Source organism: Schistocerca serialis, chromosome 9 (assembly GCF_023864345.2).
Source record: "Schistocerca serialis cubense isolate TAMUIC-IGC-003099 chromosome 9, iqSchSeri2.2, whole genome shotgun sequence".
Classification (NCBI taxonomy): domain Eukaryota; kingdom Metazoa; phylum Arthropoda; class Insecta; order Orthoptera; family Acrididae; genus Schistocerca; species Schistocerca serialis.
This window is the reverse complement of record NC_064646.1, coordinates 441352380-441372253: the sequence shown is the minus strand read 5'-3', so window position 1 is coordinate 441372253 and position 19874 is coordinate 441352380. Positions and strand designations below refer to the sequence as shown.

Here is a 19874-nt window from a genome sequence, read left to right as displayed (position 1 = left end):
ATGCAGTCCTGATTGTGGCGCTCACCTGCACGGCGCCAAACACGCATACGACCATCATTGGTACCAAGGCAGAAGCGACTCTCATCGCTGAAGACGACACGTCTCCATTCGTCCCTCCATTCACGCCTGTCGCGACACCACTGGAGGCGGGCTGCACGATGTTGGGGCGTGAGCGGAAGACGGCCTAACGGTGTGCGGGACCGTAGCCCAGCTTCATGGAGACGGTTGCGAATGGTCCTCGCCGATACCCCAGGAGCAACAGTGTCCCTAATTTGCTGGGAAGTGGCGGTGCGGTCCCCTACGGCACTGCGTAGGATCCTACGGTCTTGGCGTGCATCCATGCGTCGCTGCGGTCCGGTCCCAGGTCGACGGGCACGTGCACCTTCCGCCGACCACTGGCGACAACATCGATGTACTGTGGAGACCTCATGCCCCACGTGTTGAGCAATTCGGCGGTACGTCCACCCGGCCTCCCGCATGCCCACTATTCGCCCTCGCTCAAAGTCCGTCAACTGCACATGCGGTTCACGTCCACGCTGTCGCGGCATGCTACCAGTGTTAAAGACTGCGATGGAGCTCCGTATGCCACGGCAAACTGGCTGACACTGACGGCGGCGGTGCACAAATGCTGCGCAGCTAGCGCCATTCGACGGCCAACACCGCGGTTCCTGGTGTGTCCGCTGTGCCGTGCGTGTGATCATTGCTTGTACAGCCCTCTCGCAGTGTCCGGAGCAAGTATGGTGGGTCTGACACACCGGTGTCAGGAGTGTATTTTAACACCGGTAATATGCTTCTTTTAATTATGTCAAAGAGCGTGGTTTCTAGCCTGTAGCTGGTGCTAGAAATTTCTTTGTTCTGAACATGTTTGAATTCACAAATGCAGTGTAAATGAATGAAAAAGACGACTGTCGTTAAAGAAGTAGGATAGCGCTACTGAATTATTAACATCGTTGTTGTGCTCTATTTTCTGTTTGGATTTTAAAGGTGGCGCTGTTAAAGTGAAGTAGATTTGCAGCAGATGCTTCAACGTGTTTGGCACGATTAAATTATAAATCGGAAATCGTTAACTTCATTTGATAAAAATTCTAAAGTTGCTGAAGTTTATCCATTTCGATTTTGTAGCTTATACTGAATGGTCAGGAACAAACTGGAAAGCTTGTAAAGGTGCTGCATGGCAGATCGTGGTGCAGCATAACGGCTAAGAAAAAAATTCTATGCGGTACGCTGTTTCTGAGTTGACTAGCAGTGAAGTTAGCCAATTAGGCCGTTGCACCTGCAGATTAAAGCGGCCCGCCAGAGACGGTGTCGCCAAACCTGTTCCTACATCTACATCTACATTTATACTCCGCAAGCCACCCAACGGTGTGTGGCGGAGGGCACTTTACGTGCTACTGTCATTACCTCCCTTTCCTGTTGCAGTCGCGTATTGTTCGCGGCAAGAACGACTGCCGGAAATCCTCCGTGCGCACTCGAATCTCTGTAATTTTACATTCGTCATCTCCTCGGGAGGTGTAAGTAGGGGATAGCAATATATTCGACACCTCATCCAGAAACGCACCCTGTCGAAACCTGTACAGCAAGCTACACCGCGATGCAGAGCGCCTCTCTTGCAGAGTCTGAAACTTGAGTTTGCTAAACATCTCCGTAACTCTATCACGCTTACCAAATAACCCTGTGACGAAACGCGCCGCTCTGTCAACCCGACCTGGTACGGATCCCACACTGATGAGCAATACTCAAGTATAGGTCGAACGATTGTTTTGTAAGCCACCTCCTTTGTTGATCGACTACATTTTCTAAGGACTCTCCCAATGAATATCAGCCTGGCACCCGCCTTACCAACAATTAATTTTATATGATCATTCCACTTCAAATCGTTCCGTACGCATACTCCCAGATATTTTAGAGGAGTAACTGCTACCAGTGTTTGTTCCGCTATCATATAATCATACAATAAAGGATCCTTCTTTCTGTGTATTCGCAATACATTACATTTATCTATGTCAAGGGTCAGTTGCCACTCCCTGCACCAAGTGCCTATCCGCTGAAGATCTTACTGCATTTCGCTGCAATTTTCTAGTGTTGCAGCTTCTCTGTATACTACAGCATCATCCGCGAAAAGCCGCATGGAACTTCCGTAAGTATCTGCTAGGTCATTCATATATATTGTGAAAAGCAATGGTCCCATAACACTCCCCTGCGGCACGCCAGAGGTTACTTTAACGTCTGTAGACATCTCTTCATTGAGAACAGCATGCTGTGTTCTGTTTGCTAAAAACTCTTCAATCCAGCCACACAGCTGGTCTGATATTCCTAGTCTCTTACTTTGTTTATCAGGCGACAGTGCGGAACTGTTCTGAACTCCTTCCGGAAGTCAAGGAAAATTCTACAACAGATCGACGTCAGATATATAGGTCTATAGTTTTGTGCATCGGCTCGACGACCCTTCTTGAAAACTGGTACTAACTGCGCTCTTTTCTAATTATTTGGAACCCTCCGTTCCTCTAGAGACTTGCGGTACACGGCTGTTAGAAGGGCGGCAAGTTCTTTCGCGTACTCTGTGTAGAATCTAACTGGTATCCCGTCAGGTCCAGTGGACTTTCCTCTGTTGAGTGATTTCAGTTGCTCTTCTATTCCTTGGACACTTATTTCGATGTCAGCCATTTTTTCGTTAGTGCGAGGATTCAGAGAAGGAACTGCAGTGCGGTCTTCCTCTGTGAAACAGCTTTGGAAAAAGGTGTTTAGTATTTCAGCTTTACGCGTGCCATCCTCTGTTTCAATGCCATTATCATCCCAGAGTGTCTGGATATGATGTTTCGATCCCCTTATTGATTTAACGTAAGACCAGAACTTCCTAGATTTTCTGTCAAGTCGGTACATAGAATTTTACTTCCGAATTCACCGAACGCTTCACGCATAGCCCTCCTTAGGCTAACTTTGACATCGTTTTGCTTCCGTTTGTCTGAGAGGTTTTTGCTGCGTTTAAATTTGCAGTGAAGCTCTCTTTGCTTTCGCAGTAGTTTCCTAACTTGGTTGTTGAACCACGGTGGGTTTTTTCCCGTCCCTCACAGTTTTACTAGGCACGTACCTATCTAAAACGCATTTTACGATTGCCTTGAACTTTTTCCATAAACACTCAACATTGTCAGTGTCGGAACAGAAATTTTCGTTTTTATCTGCTAGATAGTCTGAAATCTGCCTCCTATTACTCTTTCTAAACAGATAAACCTTCCTCCTTTTTTTATATTCCTATTTACTTCCATATTCAGGGATGCTGCAACGGCGTTCTGATCACTGATTCCCTGTTCTGCACTTACAGGGTCGAAAAGTTCGGGTCTGTTTGTTATCAGTAGGTCCAAGATGTTATCGCCACGAGTCGGTTCTCTGTCTAATTGCTCGAGGTAATTTTCGGATAGTGCACTCAGTATAATGTCACTCGATGCTCTGTCCCTACCACCCGTCCTAAACATCTGAGTGTCCCATTCTATATCTGGTAAATTGAAATCTCCACCTAAGACTATAACATGCTAAGAAAATTTATGTGAAATGTATTCCATATTTTCTCTCAGTTGTTCTGCCACTAATGCTGCTGAGTCGGGAGGTCGGTAAAAGGAGCCAATTATTAACCTACCTCGGTTGTTGAGTGTAGCCTCCACCCATAATAATTCACAGGAACTATCCACTTCACTACAGGATAAACTACTACTAACAGCGACAAACACGCCACCAGCTGTTGCATGCAATCTATCCTTTCTAAATATCGTCTGTGCCTTTGTAAAAGCCGGCCGAAGTGGCCGTGCGGTTAAAGGCGCTGCAGTCTGGAACCGCAAGACCGCTACGGTCGCAGGTTCGAATCCTGCCTCGGGCGTGGATGTTTGTGATGTCCTTAGGTTAGTTAGGTTTAACTAGTTCTAAGTTCTAGGGGACTAATGACCTCAGCAGTTGAGTCCCTTAGTGCTCAGAGCCATTTGAACCTTTGTAAAAGTTTCGGCGGAATTTATCTCTGGCTTAAGCCAGCTTTCTGTACCTATAACGATTTCAGCTAAGGCGCTTTCTATCAGCGCTTGAAGTTCCGGTACTTTACCAACGCAGCTTCGACAGTTTACAATTACAATACCGATGGCTGCTTGGTCCCCACATGTCCTGACTTTGCCTCGCACCCTTTGAGGCTGTTGCCCTTTCTGTACTTACCCGAGGCCATCTAACCTAAAAAACCACCCAGTCCACGCCATACAACCCCTGCTACCCGTGTAGCCTATCCAGCGGAACCCAAAGCCCCACCACCCTATGGCGCAAGTCGAGGAATCTGCAGCCCACATGGTCGCAGAACGTTCTCAGCCTCTGATTGAGACCCTCCACTCGGCTCTGTTTTGTTACCTAAGACAGAACAAGAGACAGATACAAAAACTGGACGTGTGGCGGTAGCAAGGATGGAACACGAGCCAAAGGCTGAGCGGTGTCTTGCGCACGTCATCTACGCTGTCAGAACAACTGACACTAGTTCTGCCTGGCCGCTTGAATTTTCGCGTGCAGTTGTCTGACTGGCTAACTTCAATGCCAGTTAACTCGGAAACGGCGCACCGTATCGAATTTTTTCTTAATAACTATTTCTCAGCATAACCTACGCTGAACAGTCTTACAAGCGTTTCAGGCGTTTTATGACCACCGCGTGTACATGCAAGGGTATGCTGTAAAGTAACGCCTCCGAACTTTTTATGTGAAAACTCTTAAAGCTTTTTAAATAAGACAAACCTTATTAACAGTCTTCTTCTTCATTCTTCATGTCTGAATACATTCCCCCTGACGACGAATACATTTCTCGCAAAGCGATGTCAGTTTGTTGATACTGTCGGTATAGAATGTTTGACTTACTGACGGAGCCACAACTTCACCTCTGCGGGCGCCACTTCATCAGTAGAAAAGTGAAGTCCTCGAAGATATCTTTTAAGTTTTCAAAACAGATGAAAATTAGATGGGGCGACGTCGGACTGTATGGAGGATTGTCCATGACAGTGAAACCAGCGCGTCGCATTGCTGGAGTTGTCGCACATTACTGATGTCGGTCACCGTACACAGCCTTCATCCTTCTATGGATTTCAATTGGAAGCATGTTTTCTGTGCTTAGAAACTCGATTACAACAAGATATTTTCACGCACAGTCATATTTACACGAACAATTCGGAGCCCTCGAGCGTCAGATGATTGCAACCTGAGTCAACGAAGCGGGAAAATTGACCAAGTAGCAATGAAATACAGTGTAATACATCAACTGATATTGAAAACAGTATAACAATTCGAAGGCATCACATTTCAGCGCGCATGATGTCAGTGCAAGGCTATGGTTAAAATAATATTGAACATATAGATATGTGGGGTTGGCATAATAAGTTCTCATATTAAGTACGATTTTTCACGTAAAATAATGTGTTCTCAAACAATATTTCAAAACACCTTGTAAAAATGTGTCCATCTTCCCCCTCCTCTTCCGTAGCCTTCAATATCACGTGGACAGGAGGCCAGTGGCTGTCACTCTAAAGTACACCCGCTTCCCGCTCCGGCGTTAGGCGGCTGCAGTGGGGAGGAGTGAGTGACATACAACCGGTGTGCGTGAAAGTCTGAAAGTTGTACTCCTAGAAGATCGTATTTGCTTACTGATAGAAGCATGGCTCATATTTTCGAGCGGTATCCGTTGCTAGGGCCGGGTATCAAATATATGTGTGTGTGCTTTTCTTTCTCGTTAAAATATGTATTCAAGTTGATAATGGTCCCTCGTAAGACTGGAACTAAAATATTGCATGTATGCCTTGTTTTCACAAATTTATCACCAACAGGGATAGTGAATAATCGTTGCTGCTACTGATGAAATCAGGAGGCAAACCAGGAAAAATTACATTACATAGTTAAGTAACATAAAGCTCACAAAGCTCTGCTTATAATCATACTAGAAGCATGACCTTTACGTGTTGCCAAATATCGAGACGCAGTGTAACAAAGAGATAAAGTTGTAGGGCTGATGTACAAGACTGCACGGATATATATTTACAGACAAGTGATAGACAAATTCCGTTGCGAGCTGCCAGTCTGCACTTCAATCTCTACACGTTTCTAGCAATTTTATCTGCAAATAAGATTTATACATGACAGTCTGAGTCATTTCCCCTACACTACGCTGATTTACAAACTGTTTTATTTATTTTATACTAATCATAATAGGTTACTGACCTGCTCTAACGTGAGGGATATGAATGTGCGATCAAAACTTTAGTTTTCGTGTATGAGTAGATGAACGAGGATAGAACGTAAAGCATAAGAAAGTAAAACACTAAGTTTCATTTATAATTAGATTTTTTCGGGGTACTTTCACTTTGGAGTATAAGAAATCCATATCGCAATACGCCTGCAGTATAATTTGTTAAAACAGACATTTGGGAATGCCATCAAAACCAGTACAAAACATTAAAAAAGTAGTGGTGCCTATTCCTTATTTCCTATGACAAAAACATCATAGACATATCGGATGTGGCACTTGTCGCAAACAAGGGAAATGCTTTGCATAGTTTTCTTTAAGGCCTCAAATCACATTCATTCTAGATATCGGATGGCAATTACTAAGAAGCGTATGGAACGCGCGTGTCAAATCCACGGCACATTTGATCGGAGTATGTCTGCACTAGCGACACAATGATACAGAAAATCTGCAAAGCGCTTGAGATCAAACGTTGTGTGTTTGAGGTTTACGGGCGCTAAACAGCGGGGTCATCAGCGCCCAAACGCATAAAAACAGGAACACATGCAGTGAAGGGACTAAGACGAACAGCGAACAAGGGGAACAGCTAAAAGACACAGACCTGACGCAGTTCCAAATCCTCACATACAGAGGCAAAACAAGAGGAGAAGGAAACACAAGGAAGGGAGGACAGAAACCGAAGGGAAACAAGGAGGTATTCGTGACTGGCGGACCTCTTACCTAAAATCTGGGTGAGCCAGTCATCCAGCAGCACATTAAAACCCTCTCCCTAAAATCCGAGGCAACAAATTGGACAGGACACAAAACCGTAAAACCTTAACCACAGACGTTGCGTCGTCTTGCAAAGTAGAGGGCAAATCCGGTGCCAAAGAAACCACCGCCCTCTGGTCAGAGAATAAAAGACAGTCAAGTAAAATGTGGCGGACAGTAATATGGACGCCACAAGCACTGCAGATTGGGGGATCCTCCCGCCGGAGTAAAAAACCATGTGTGAAGGGACTGTGCCCGATGCGGAGGCGAGTGAGGAGAACCTCATCCCGCCTGCATGACTGGTAGGACGTACGCCATGGCCGCGTGGTGGCCTTGACCAGACGCAGCTTATTGTCACCGACTGCCAGCCACTCCTCTTCCCATTGATGCATAACACGAAAACGCAGGAGGGAGGTAACAGCATGGAGGGGGACGGCACATTCAACAACGTGAGGGAAGGAACATGCATCTTTGGCAGCCACATCCGCCAGTTCGTTTCCCCTAATACCCACGTGCCCCGCCACCCAGCAGAAAGAAACCTCCTTCCCCTGCCGTTGCAGGTGGAGTAGGGCATCATGGATGTTCTGGACGACCGTATCCGCTGGGTACAAGTGTTGCATGGTCTGAAGGGCACTCAGGGAGTCAGAACAGATGAGGAACTTACGACTGGGAACACATCTCATCTGCTCCAAAGCCCGCAGGATCGCAAACAATTCGGCATCAAAGATGGTAAACGCCGCAGGAAGCCGTAACTTGACGACTCGATCAGGGAAAACAACAGCACAACCAACAGATGTTCAAATGGCTCTGAGCACTATGCGACTTAACTTCTGAGGTCATCAGTCGCCTAGAACTTAGAACTAATTAAACCTAACTAACCTAAGGACATCACACACATCCATGCCCGAGGCAGGATTCGAACCTGCGACCGTAGCGGTCACGCGGTTCCAGACTGAAGCGCCTTTAACCGCACGGCCACACCGGCCGGCTGCAACCAACAGAGACCCCCTGTTTAGAGCCATCCGTAAATACTGGTACATGGTCGGTACGCTGGTTTCAAATATCATAAAATAAGGAGGTAAAAACAAACGCAGGAGTGCAGCTCCTCCGGTACTCCGACAAGTATAAAAGGACGCTGGGCCTCTGGAGCAACCAGGGAGGGAGACGAGTAAAACCCAGTCGTTGGGGGGCCACACGCTCCACATTTTATTTTATTTATCAAACATTACACCACGCCATAGCAACATAACTTTGGAGGCAACATACGTTGGAGAAAAAAATTCTGCTCTGTGCATCTGAATGCTCACAGCGTAGATGATACACTTACAGTCTGTCTCGATGTTGAGACGAAGTGTGGTGGGTTTCGCTGCTACGGGGCCCGTCCCAGGGGTTTTGCTGCATCGTGATTAAATTTCACGTGCCTCCAAAAATCTTAGCTTCTTGCCTTTTCAGACACAGTAAACCTTTTTCATAAAGTAATTCACGCTTTTCTTCTTATTTTCACATATCATGCTAACTCATACACCTTTCTAACGTGAATAGTCTCAAAACCAGATCATTATATGGGCACCAGTCAGTGAAACAGAAGTGAAACGTTTACGTTGCGAATTTTACTGATACTTTATTTATTTACTACAAAGTTTCTTCCTCAGCGATACTACTATGGATGTTTAAAATTGCTGTATAGGATATGTTAGGCCGATTTCCTCTAGAGTTTTAGACTGCTGTGCATCTTGAATGAAGAGATTATTGGTTGTCTTGACTTGTATTTATGTACAAAGTTTCATTGCTCTGTTTAATTCATTCTTTTGGAGCCATATTAAAATTTAAGGCGGTGAGACCCACCTCTCCCCGTCCTTCTCCCCCCCCCCCCCCCCCCCTCCATCGCCTCCTAGAGCCGGCGCTGGCTGGTACAGGAATCCACTTACAACGATCAAGAACCAAATCGAGCAGTGCTTACCGAAGACGAACTTGCACTTGCCGGATCCCACTACAAAGACCTCGATGAACTTGCCAAGCATATCGTAGTCGCTCTCGAACAGGATGTGCGGCGCTTCTGCCACCAGCGACAGCTTGTCGGTCTCCACGTCGGCTCTGGAACAGCATGGACTACCCTTAATACCACGGCTCCATCCTTATTACGTAGACGGGATTTCGGACAAAATTCCTGCTCTTTTCCTAACACAGAGAAACTATATTAAGCTGAAATCATTGTATTAAATTTCCGGTAGAAAACAAAACTGGTCGATCTTCTTTCTGCCCAATCGCCCATGATGAATAACAGCAATTCCTGTGACTTCCATCCTACTACAGAAGTGCCGCAGTGCTCCATTCTCTCCCTGCTTCTGTCCGCTTTACACTGCTAATATGAGGAGGCCACCACCTGCTGAGCATATGCTGCTGTACGACGACAACACTGGTTTTCTAGCCCTTGACCCAAACCTTAAAGAAATCTCACCAGTCCTTTCATCTCTACCTCAATCCATTTAAGTATTGGCGCAACCAGTGGCTCCTCAAACAAACTTCCACCTACCAACCATGGTAAGCCCACAGTGCACTAATACTACTAAAACCAACAACTGGCCAACTATGAACTACCACATTTATCGAGGCTTCATATGCCCCGTCCACTGCTAGTACATTATAGCCTGGATATCCTCTGAGCCAATCTTCTGTCACTCTTTTCAGATCCTTGAACGCCATGCATCCCACCTCGCTTTCCACATCCGCTTACCCTCTCCTATAAGAATCTTTTACTAGCTCATACTTTCCCCTCCTGCATCACGCACAATGGACACTGACTTAACAAATGTCGTGGGATATGTGTTATAGCGTAAAGTCAAGTGCCGGCACTACAGTCGGGAACGATAGGGAAGGAAGGCTGTGAGAAGAAGCCACCCAATCGCATGCTGACCAACTTCCATTCCAGGACGACAACACGACAGTTGCGGCCCCGTGCCCGAATGTTGGCGGCCCACTTGCATAGCGGCGTCAACGTTACACTTCGACAGCAGTTCACGAAAGACTTTTGTCAGTTAGAGATCAGCAATCACTGCAAAGACCGATTATTTCATATGTCGTCCTTTGCTTGCGACACATCTGTGTAATTGACAAAGTTAAGAATCTGTAATTTTCTTGAATGAGATTTTCCTCTACAGTGAAGTGTGCGCTGATATGAAACTTCCTGGCAGATTAAAACTGTGTGCCGGACCGAGACTCGAACTCGGGACCTTTGCCTTTCGCGGGCAAGTGCTCTACCAAGTGAGCTACCCAAGCACGACTCACGATCCGCCCTCACAACTTTAATTCCGCCAGTACCTCGTCTCCTACCTTTCAAACTTCACAGAAGCTCACCTGCGAACCTTGCAGAACTAGCACTCCTGGAAGAAAGGATATTGCGGAGACATGGCTTAGCTACACTCTGGGGGACGTTTCCAGAATGAGATTTTCACTCTACAGCGGAGTGTGCGCTGATATTAAACTTCCTGGCAGATTAAAACTGTGTGCCGGACCGAGATTCGAACTCGAGACCTTTGCCTTTCGCGGGCAAGTGCTCTGCCAACTGAGCTACCCAAGCACGACTCGCGTACCCGCCCTCACAATTTTCTTACTGTAATGAAACTCATTAATACGAGTTGTTTGATTGGTTAGCGAATTGAGTAGGCAGGATTTATAGACAACAAGAGTGGCGACGAGGTGTAAGAACAACATAGCGATGCCCTGTTCCCGTTCCGAACTCTGAGTTTTGTCGTGGGCTTTTGTGTTTTGCTGGCACCTTAATTCTACTTTGTCTTTTCTTTGGAGGAGTGTATTTATATATTTTAATGGTGTCTCTTACAGTGTTTCTCCTATTCAGTGTTTTCAGGTGGATGTTGCAAAAATTTTCTTCGCTTGTGTGCTTGTTTTCTTGCTTGCACTGTCTATTCCAAAATGAGCAATCCACCTCTCCCACCCCTGCTCAGGCGCCTCAGATGTAAGCAATAGATCCAATGTAGCTGACACAGATGTTTCAGTTTCAGACACAGCAGACGGCAACCCTTCTAAACTTGGTACAGCAGTTACTCGCAAACCAAGCCATCGCAGACCGATGACCGTAGCAATTTAGTCCCTTTAATCCCCACAACCCACCAACCAACCAACCAAGCCAACGCAGCGCAACATGCCGCCACGACTGCAGCTCCGAGTGCCATAACACCTTTTCGCCAGTATAACGAAAAAGAAAGGGAATGGCTCAAGTACTTGCAACAGTGTGAAGCCCACATCGTTGCTCAAAAAGTGTCAAATACTGTGAAATTACATTACTTTTGGTCAAAATTAGGAAGTGCAGTCTTTCGCCTCATTCAGAAATTGTTTTCTAACGCCACTCCGAGTGAACTTTCCTATGATCAGGTTGTGGGTTCTCTAAATATTATGAACAACAAGTGAATGTGGTGGCAGCTAGATGCCAATTCTTTGCCGGCCGGGGTGGCCGAGCGGTTCTAGGCGCTACAGTCTGGAACCGCACGACCGCTACGGTCGCAGATTCGAATTCTGCCTCGGGCATGGATGTGAGTGATGTCCTTCGGCTAGTTAGGTTTAAGTAGTTCTAAGTTCGAGAGGACTGATGACCTTAGAAGGTAAGTCCCATAGTGCTCAGAGCCATTTGAACCAACCAATTCTTTCGTTGCAAGAAAAGGCCGAATCAAACTTATTGCGAGTGGGTAACAGATTTACAGGGTATGACGAGTAAACGCAAATTCAAATGTGCTTGTGGTGCTTTATATTCAGATGTTATCTTGCATGGTGCGATCATGTACAGTGTAACTGATGTCAACCTTAGACAACAGATTTTGAAACAGTCAGATCCCTCTTTTGATCACGTAGTGCAAATTATAGAGCAGTATTATTCATGCGCCATAGCAGCCGATAAGTTTGAGCAGCTACCAATTTGTCTGGTTGAGTCGTCCGTTGCTCACGACCGGCTCAGTAAGCAGCAACAGCATACGCACGCCAAGCCACGTAAACAGTTCTCTAAATAGGTGGCTACATCAGTGAATAGAATTAAGTCATGCCCTCAGTGCTATTCACGGCAAAAACGCCAAGATTGCTCGTCCAGACAAGCGCGGTGTTACACCTGTGGCAAGAAGGGTCACGTGCAGTCTGTATGTTTGCAGTGTAATAAACATAAGAATTCTGCCCACTCACAAAAACCTAGTCACAAGGCCTATGTCATCAATGCAGTGCATTCAAAGCCTGCTGCAGGCATTAGGAAATCTAGGAAGCAAAGAGTTTCTTCAGTGCTACGCCAGTCCAGCAACCTTTTTGTTCATTTGCATCTTATTGGAAAATGTGTGAAATTTCAGTTGGACACGGGTGCCTCTGCTACATTGCTGAATCGTGATACATATGAATTGTTAGGCTCCCCACGCCTGTCTAAAACTAGCACGCACCTGACAGCTTATAATGGGCAAGACATTCCCGTTTTCGGAAAATGAACTTTGCCTGCCATGTATCGCTCTCACACGTGAACTGAGACTTTCACTGTCTACAATCACGCGATTGTGAGAACGTAGTTTGTTTGGCTTTCAGATTCAGGACAGTGCGTTGCCAGTGACTGCATTCAATGACAAGGACAGTGTAGCTAGTAGCTTGCTGAAGGAATTCCCTGAATTCTTAGGCAAGGCTAACAATTTTTTGCACATATTACTCTGAAAGACAATGCTCAGCCGAAATTTTGCCGGGCTAGACCTGTTACTATTGGATTACGGGTCAAAGTGACTACTGAACACAAAAATTGCAAGACATCAGAACAATTTTGCTCATAAAAGCTAGTCAATGGGCAGGTCCACTAGTTTTGCTCCCCAAACCTTCGGGCCGCTTTCACCTCTGTATTGACTTTAAGCCTATAGTCAACCCACAAACTGTGATTGCCACGCCCAGAGGACCTCATGGACAGATTAGGCGCTGGTCACTACTTTTCAAAAATTGATTAGCGCAACGCATACCTTCAACTACCATTAGATGCACAATCTCAAACCGCGTGTGTTGTGAGTACTCATTTGGGTTTGTTTAAATATTTGCGTTTGCCTTTTGTCAGTGCTTCCGCAACCTCCATTTTCCAATGGTATTTGGAACAGCTGACTGCTCAAGTAGAAAACTGTTCAAACTATTTAGAGCCGGCCGAAGTGGCCGTGCGGTTAAAGGCGCTGCAGTCTGGAACCGCAAGGCCGCTACGGTCGCAGGTTCGAATCCTGCCTCGGGCATGGCTGTTTGTGATGTCCTTAGGTTAGTTAGGTTTAACTAGTTCTAAGTTCTAGGGGACTAATGACCTCAGCAGTTGAGTCCCATAGTGCTCAGAGCCATTTGAACCAAACTATTTAGACAATATTGTCGTAGCAGGTCGTACACTTGAATAACACATTACAAATTTGCGTGCATTGTTTTGTGTGTTATCTGAGGCAGGACTAAAGTGTAGACTGGACAAGTGTGATTTCTTTTTAACTTGCGCTGTTGTATCTTGGTCATGGCATCAATGGTCAAGGTGTCAATCGTCATCAGTATTGTTAGCTATACGTGATTTGCCAGTTCCTTGCAATATCACAGAATTACAGTCAGTCTTAGGGAAAATAAACTACTATATTCGGTTTACACCGAATGCTGCACAGATCGCAGGTCCATTGCATCGCTTGCATCGCAAAAACGTGCTCTTTGTTTGGACAGACGAGTGCCAAGAAGTTTTTCTAAAACTTAATGATCCATTGCTCAGTGATCGATGCTTGGTTCACTTTGATCCTGACAAACCAGATGTGTCGAAAGTTGACGCTTCCTCTTACGGAACCGGAGCAGTGCTTTTGCACAGATTTGGTAATAAAGACGGCCTATTGCTTTCGCATCAAAAGTGTTGTCAAAAAGCTCAGTGTAACTATTCACAAATACAGAAAGAGGCATTGGCTATTGTGTATGGTGTCACCAAATTGCACCACTATTTGTATGGCAGAAAATTCTACTTAGTAACGGATCACAAGCCATTGCGGTCCTTGCTTCATTCGATGAAACCGGTACCTGTACGAACTGCCCAAAAGTTGCAACGATAGTCTTTTTTGCTGTCTCAATACCAGTACGACATTGTGTATCGTCCAAAAGCTCAACATGGTAGGGCGGATGCACTTTCACGTCTTCCGATTGGCCATGATACAGACTTCGACGCTTCTGATGTATCTTGTTATCCCATCGATGCTCAGGATTCTGAATTACTTCAATCCTTTCCTCTCAACTATAGGAAAAATGCACAGGCCACGGAAGCTTATTCAGATTTGAACATTTCGCTGAGATACATTCGCATGTCTTGATCTCCCTCATTGCTTAGCATAAAGAACTAGAAGTGCGCCGATACTTTCCACGTCGGCACAGCCTCGCTATACAACACTGTGTGATTCTTGTTCAAAATGGCAGTGGACAGTCACGTGTGTTGTTCCCCAAAGCTTTGCAAAAAGAAGTGTTGCAGTTACTTCACCAAGGACACTGGAGGATTGTTCGTACGAAACAGTTAGCGCATCGACACTGTACTTGGCTGGGTATGGACACCCAAATACACTACTGGCCATTAAAATTGCTACACCACGAAGATGACATGCTACAGACGCGAAATTTAACAGACAGGAAGAAGATGCTGTGATATGCAAATGATTAGCTTTTCAGAGCATTCACACAAGGATGCTGACACGAGGAAAGTTTCCAACCGATTTCTCATACAAAAACAGCAGTTGCCCGGCGTTACCTGGTGAAACGTTATTGTGATACCTCGTGTAAGGAAGAGAAACGCATACCATCACGTTTCCGACTTTGATAAAGGTCGGATTGTAGCCTATCGCGATTGCGGTTTATCGTATCGCGACACTGCTGCTCGCGTTGGATCCCAACGGCCTCCTATCACTAGCAGTCGAGATGAGAGGCATCTTATCCACATGGCTGTAACGGATCGTACAGCCACGTCTCGATCCCTGAGTCAACACATGGGGACGTTTGCAAGACAACCATCTGCACGAACAGTTCGACGATTTTTGCAATAGCATGGACTATCAGTTCGGAGACCATGGCTGCGGTTACCCTTGACGCTACATCACAGACAGGAGCGCCTGTGATGGTGTACTCAACGACGAACCTGGATGCACGATTGGCAAAACGTCATTTTTTTTTGGATGAATCCAGGTTCTGTTTACAGCATCATGATGGTCGCATCCGTGTTTGGCGACATCGCGATGAATGCACATTGGAAGCGTGTATTCGTCATCACCATACTGGCGTATCATCTGGCGTGATGGTATGGGGTGCAATTGGTTACACGTCTCGGTCACCTCTTGATCTCATTGATGGCACTTTGAACAGTGGACGTTACATTTCAGATGTGTTACGACCCGTGGCTCTACCTTTCATTCGATCCCTGCGAAACCCTACATTTCAGCAGGATAATGCACGACCGCATGTTGAGGTCCTGTACGGGCCTTTCTGGATACAGAAAATGTTCGACTGCTGCCCTGGTCAGCATACTCTCCAGATCTGTCACCAACTGAAAACATCTGCTCAATGGTGGCCGAGCAACTGGTTCGTCACAATACGCGGGTCACTACTGTTGATGAACTGTGGTATCGTGTTGAAACTGCATGGACAGCTGTACCTGTACACGCCATCCAAGCACTGTTTGACGCAATGTCCAGGCGTATCAAGGCCGTTATTACGTCCTGAGGTGGTTGTTCTGGGTACTGATTTCTCAGGATCTATGCACCAAAATTTCGTGAAAATGTAATCACATGTCAGTTGAAGTATAATATATTTGTCCAATGAATACCCGTTTATCATCTGCATTTCTTCTTGGTGTAGCAATTTTAATGGCCAGTAGTGTAGAAAAGATGTCACAGTGTCAAGCATGTGCGGAAAGTAAGTCCGCTCTGCCACAAAAATTCTCTGCTTTGCCTAAGTAGCTATCACCATGGCAACGTGTGCACATTTCCTTTTGTTGTGCCAATGAATTGGACAACGTCACGTAGCACAGTTCAGGCATTGTCCACTATTTATGGCCTCGAAGGTTTGGCTGAAGTCACAGTGTCGGACAACGATCCTCAGTTGACGTCAAAAGAAATTTAAACATTCTACGAACGCAATGTCATACAGCATCCAAACAGCGAATCGGAACGTTTTGTCAGAACCCTCAAGCAGCAGATGTCCAGACTTCGCACCGCACACACCAGGGATCAAGCATTGCAACATGTCGCCTCCTATCGCTCACATCCACGACATGACACTGATCCACCGTCCTCAGCATCCGGCGCCGAAGGAAGGGCTCAAGTATCGCTTCACATTGCGTGAATTGTGTTTTTCAGGGTTTTTAGCGGCAGCAGAGGGTGGGCGCGAGGCGAGATTCTTCGTAGACTTGACGCATGTATCTATCTCATTTCAGGCCGATACGGATCGCAGCGCCGACATCACAATCAAAATCGTCACTGTTATGTACCGTGATCCTTCTTTGTCTCTTCCCCTAGGTTCATGGATCCCGAGGACAACGCGACCACAGCAGGCGCCAGAGGATGTCATCACGACACCGCGGGACGACTTCATGGAAACGGACCCTTTGCCTCCTCCGCCGCCTCCTACCGATGGATCAGCAGACGCCTTCTGCATCATGGTGTGGGCCTCAGGAGGTAGACGCGTACACTTTGAGCGTTTTCTGGGGAACGTTTCCTCCAGAGCGAATGCCGGATGGTGGAGTATGACTGGAAGTATGACATCCCCTGCAGCCACAGTTTCCGGTCCATCAGAGCCTCCGCGCTCCTGCCTCTCCTCTCGTTGCCGTCCTCCATATTTGACGACGGTCCGTCGCTTTAGGGGAAAGGGGGGGGGGGAATGTTATGCCGTGAAGTCAAGCGCCGGCACACCAGGCTGGAACGACAGGGAAGAGAAGGCTGTGGCAAGAAGTCAGCCAATCGCACGCAGACTGACCTCCTTTCCAGGACAACAACGGGACGGCTGCAGTCCCACCGTGAAGAGGACATAAGTGCCGTACCCGACTGGTGGCGGTTCATTTGACGTGACGCACTTCGATAGGAGTTCAGGAAAGGCTTTTTGTCAGAGATCAACACTCACTGCAAAGGCTAAGTATTGCTTGCGACACATCTGAGTAATTGCCAAAATTAAGTATCTGTAAGTTTCTTATTGTAATAAAACTCATTAATACGTTTGATTGTTTGTCTAGTGAACCTAGTAGGCAGGATTCCTAGACACAACAATATGCAACAATATGCACCTAATATCGCGTGGAGCCTCCTCTGGCCCTGCGGAGTGCAATGAGACGCCGTGGAAGTATGTTTGCAAGTTTCCTCTGGAAGCAGCTGACACCAAATCGCAATTCTCGTCTATTCGCAGGTGCTCGATCCAAGCCTACATTCCATGAGATCCCAGATATGCTCGGTGGGGTTCAAACCTGGGCTACATGGTGGCTACTCAGTCCTTGACCCTCCCCTGCATGTTGCTGGAACCATTCTAGGGTGACGTTGGAGCGATGTGGCGGCGTCGTGTCATCTTGAAACACCGCAGAACCGTCAGGGTATTGGAAGGTCAAAAGAGGGTGGAAATAGTCCCCGAGCCACTCAACATACAGCGGACCATTCAAAATCCCATCCAAAACAACTAGGGGCCCCATTCTACACTCCATACCAGGAAAATATACGTCAGACCACAGCAGAGACATCTTCTTGGTAGGCGTGATCCATCGGCTCATATGCTCTGCGCCACACACGATGCCGCCCCTTATAATGGTGCACTTGAAATCGTGATTCGAACATATCACATTACGACATTGTTGTAGTGTCCATTTCTCGTGACTGGCGACCCACTACAAGCCGTTGCGCCCAGTGACGTTGGGTTAACAGTGGAACCCGTGTGCGGTGCCGGCTCCCATACTTTGTGGAACCCATGATCTTACAGACTGCCCACTGGGAAATGTGTCTAACACGTTCTGTGTTGAATTGAGCCGTGATTTGTTGCAATGTGGCCCTTCGGTCGCAATTGTCGACCCGTCTCAGATGTCGTCGGTCACGGTTATCGAGGCCAGTAATTCGTCTGTTGTGGGCTGTGACATGCTCATTCAACAATTCACGATACTTCCTGGTCGTGGTTGAACGTGTGAAGCAGAATTCCTGCACCACTGCTAAAATCGAAAGTCCCATCTATAGGGCAATGAGCGCCGTACCCCGTTCGAATGGCGTTAGCTCGCAACGACGTTATATGTTACACAAATCGCTTGGAGCACCACTTTTCAGGTCTCCTATACAACTTCAGCTCGCACAGGGGACGTTTGCTGCACATAAAACACTTCTGCGACATCTGTACCCCGCTGTCCCACGACATCTGCTACGTCAGTGTACATCCTTCTATTTTCGATTTTATCAGATTCATTGTTTTTCCTCTAATTTCCATTCCTAGTACACTGGTGCGTCCATACGAACACACCCGACCAAACAAGCACGTACACACTCTCCATATCGTCTCCCCACGCTACAGACGCCCAGACATTTATCCCCCTCCCCCTCCCGTCCTACAAGATTCAACCCACTCCATATCGTCCGCCATGTCAGGGCTACTTCTTCTCTGCTCATTCTCCACTGCTCTTTTCTTCACATGGCCATGGCCTGGCCTCCAACTTAGTGACACCTATCCTATATCCCATGTTTTCTATCACTCAGTTTTCCACATTGCACTCATTCCCTAGTACCAACCTTCTGCATTCCTATGCCCTCTATGTCAGACATTTTGATGATACGTTTTCAATCTGGTCGCCTGGTGGCGAGGCTAAGTTGCAGTTCATCGACCATATGAACAGTGTAAAGCCAAACATAAGACTTACAGCGGGGATGGACTTGTCTTTTGTAGATATATTGTTCGAACTGAAACTAGATGGACAATTCAGCCATTGAAAACAGACGCATACGGACTTATATCCTAACGGCGTAGTTTTTCCATTCAGCTCAGAGGAGAAGTATGCTGAGCACCCTTATACAAAGAGCTCATGACATTTTTTTTTAATAAGGAATGGATATTCAGTCCATGACGTTAAGAAACGAATACGTGATGTCGCTTAACCAGTGCAGGAGAACCAACACATGATGCGACCTCATTTCGTGAGACAACGAATAGTAAGACAGGTGGAGACCTACTGGCAAGGAAAGATACCGAAATGTAATAATACCGTACAACAGCAGTTATTTTGATATTGTTTCATTAGGCAACCGCTTTCGACTTTCAGATCATGTCATCTTCCGGCCTATCGTATAAATGACACCAAGTACCACTCATGCATGTATAAGGCACTAATATTCGTATCCGGTGCCATAGATACTCGAACTTAATGCTCATTGTATATATGTGATGTATAAGTTTGAGAAATCTTATCTGCCAAATTGATTCACAGAGATATTTACAGTTTCCATAGTCCATTGAACAATCCCAAGATCCTACATTTCATGGTATAGGTGAAGATATTACTACGAGCTTTTCCGGAGAAGACTTACAGAGAAGATCAAAATCTGACGAGTTTCTAATAGCATAAGACATTGAGGAAACAGGGCTTTAGTTAAATGACTCAGATTCCCTTTTATTGCTCAACATTAGAGTGCGTGCTAAAGATGTACCTTACATTAAGGCACGCAAACATTCCAAGCATGCAGTACCATAAAACTTCTCGTAGAATTAGCACCATACCTGGTAAAGGTATTATTCTCCAAAAGCTGCCCGTTGAGTTACACATCCCCGGAATTAACTAGTGTAGACCTAAAATAAATCTGCAAAAATGGCTGGCAGTTGGCGATGAAGGGATTAATGTGTCGGACGAGGCGTGCAAAGATACATG

At 46.3% G+C, this 19874-nt stretch overlaps 1 protein-coding gene across 2 annotated transcripts in view; it reads right to left on the bottom strand.

Annotated features, from left to right (window-relative positions):
- LOC126419288 (uncharacterized) overlaps positions 1–19874 on the bottom strand; it is a 91743-nt gene that overhangs the window by 20533 nt on the left and 51336 nt on the right. For both annotated transcript variants that reach the window (XM_050086451.1, XM_050086452.1), the window contains exon 4: positions 8958–9091. In XM_050086451.1, the coding sequence (XP_049942408.1) occupies positions 8958–9091 (134 nt within the window). The remainder of the gene's footprint in view (positions 1–8957; positions 9092–19874) is intronic.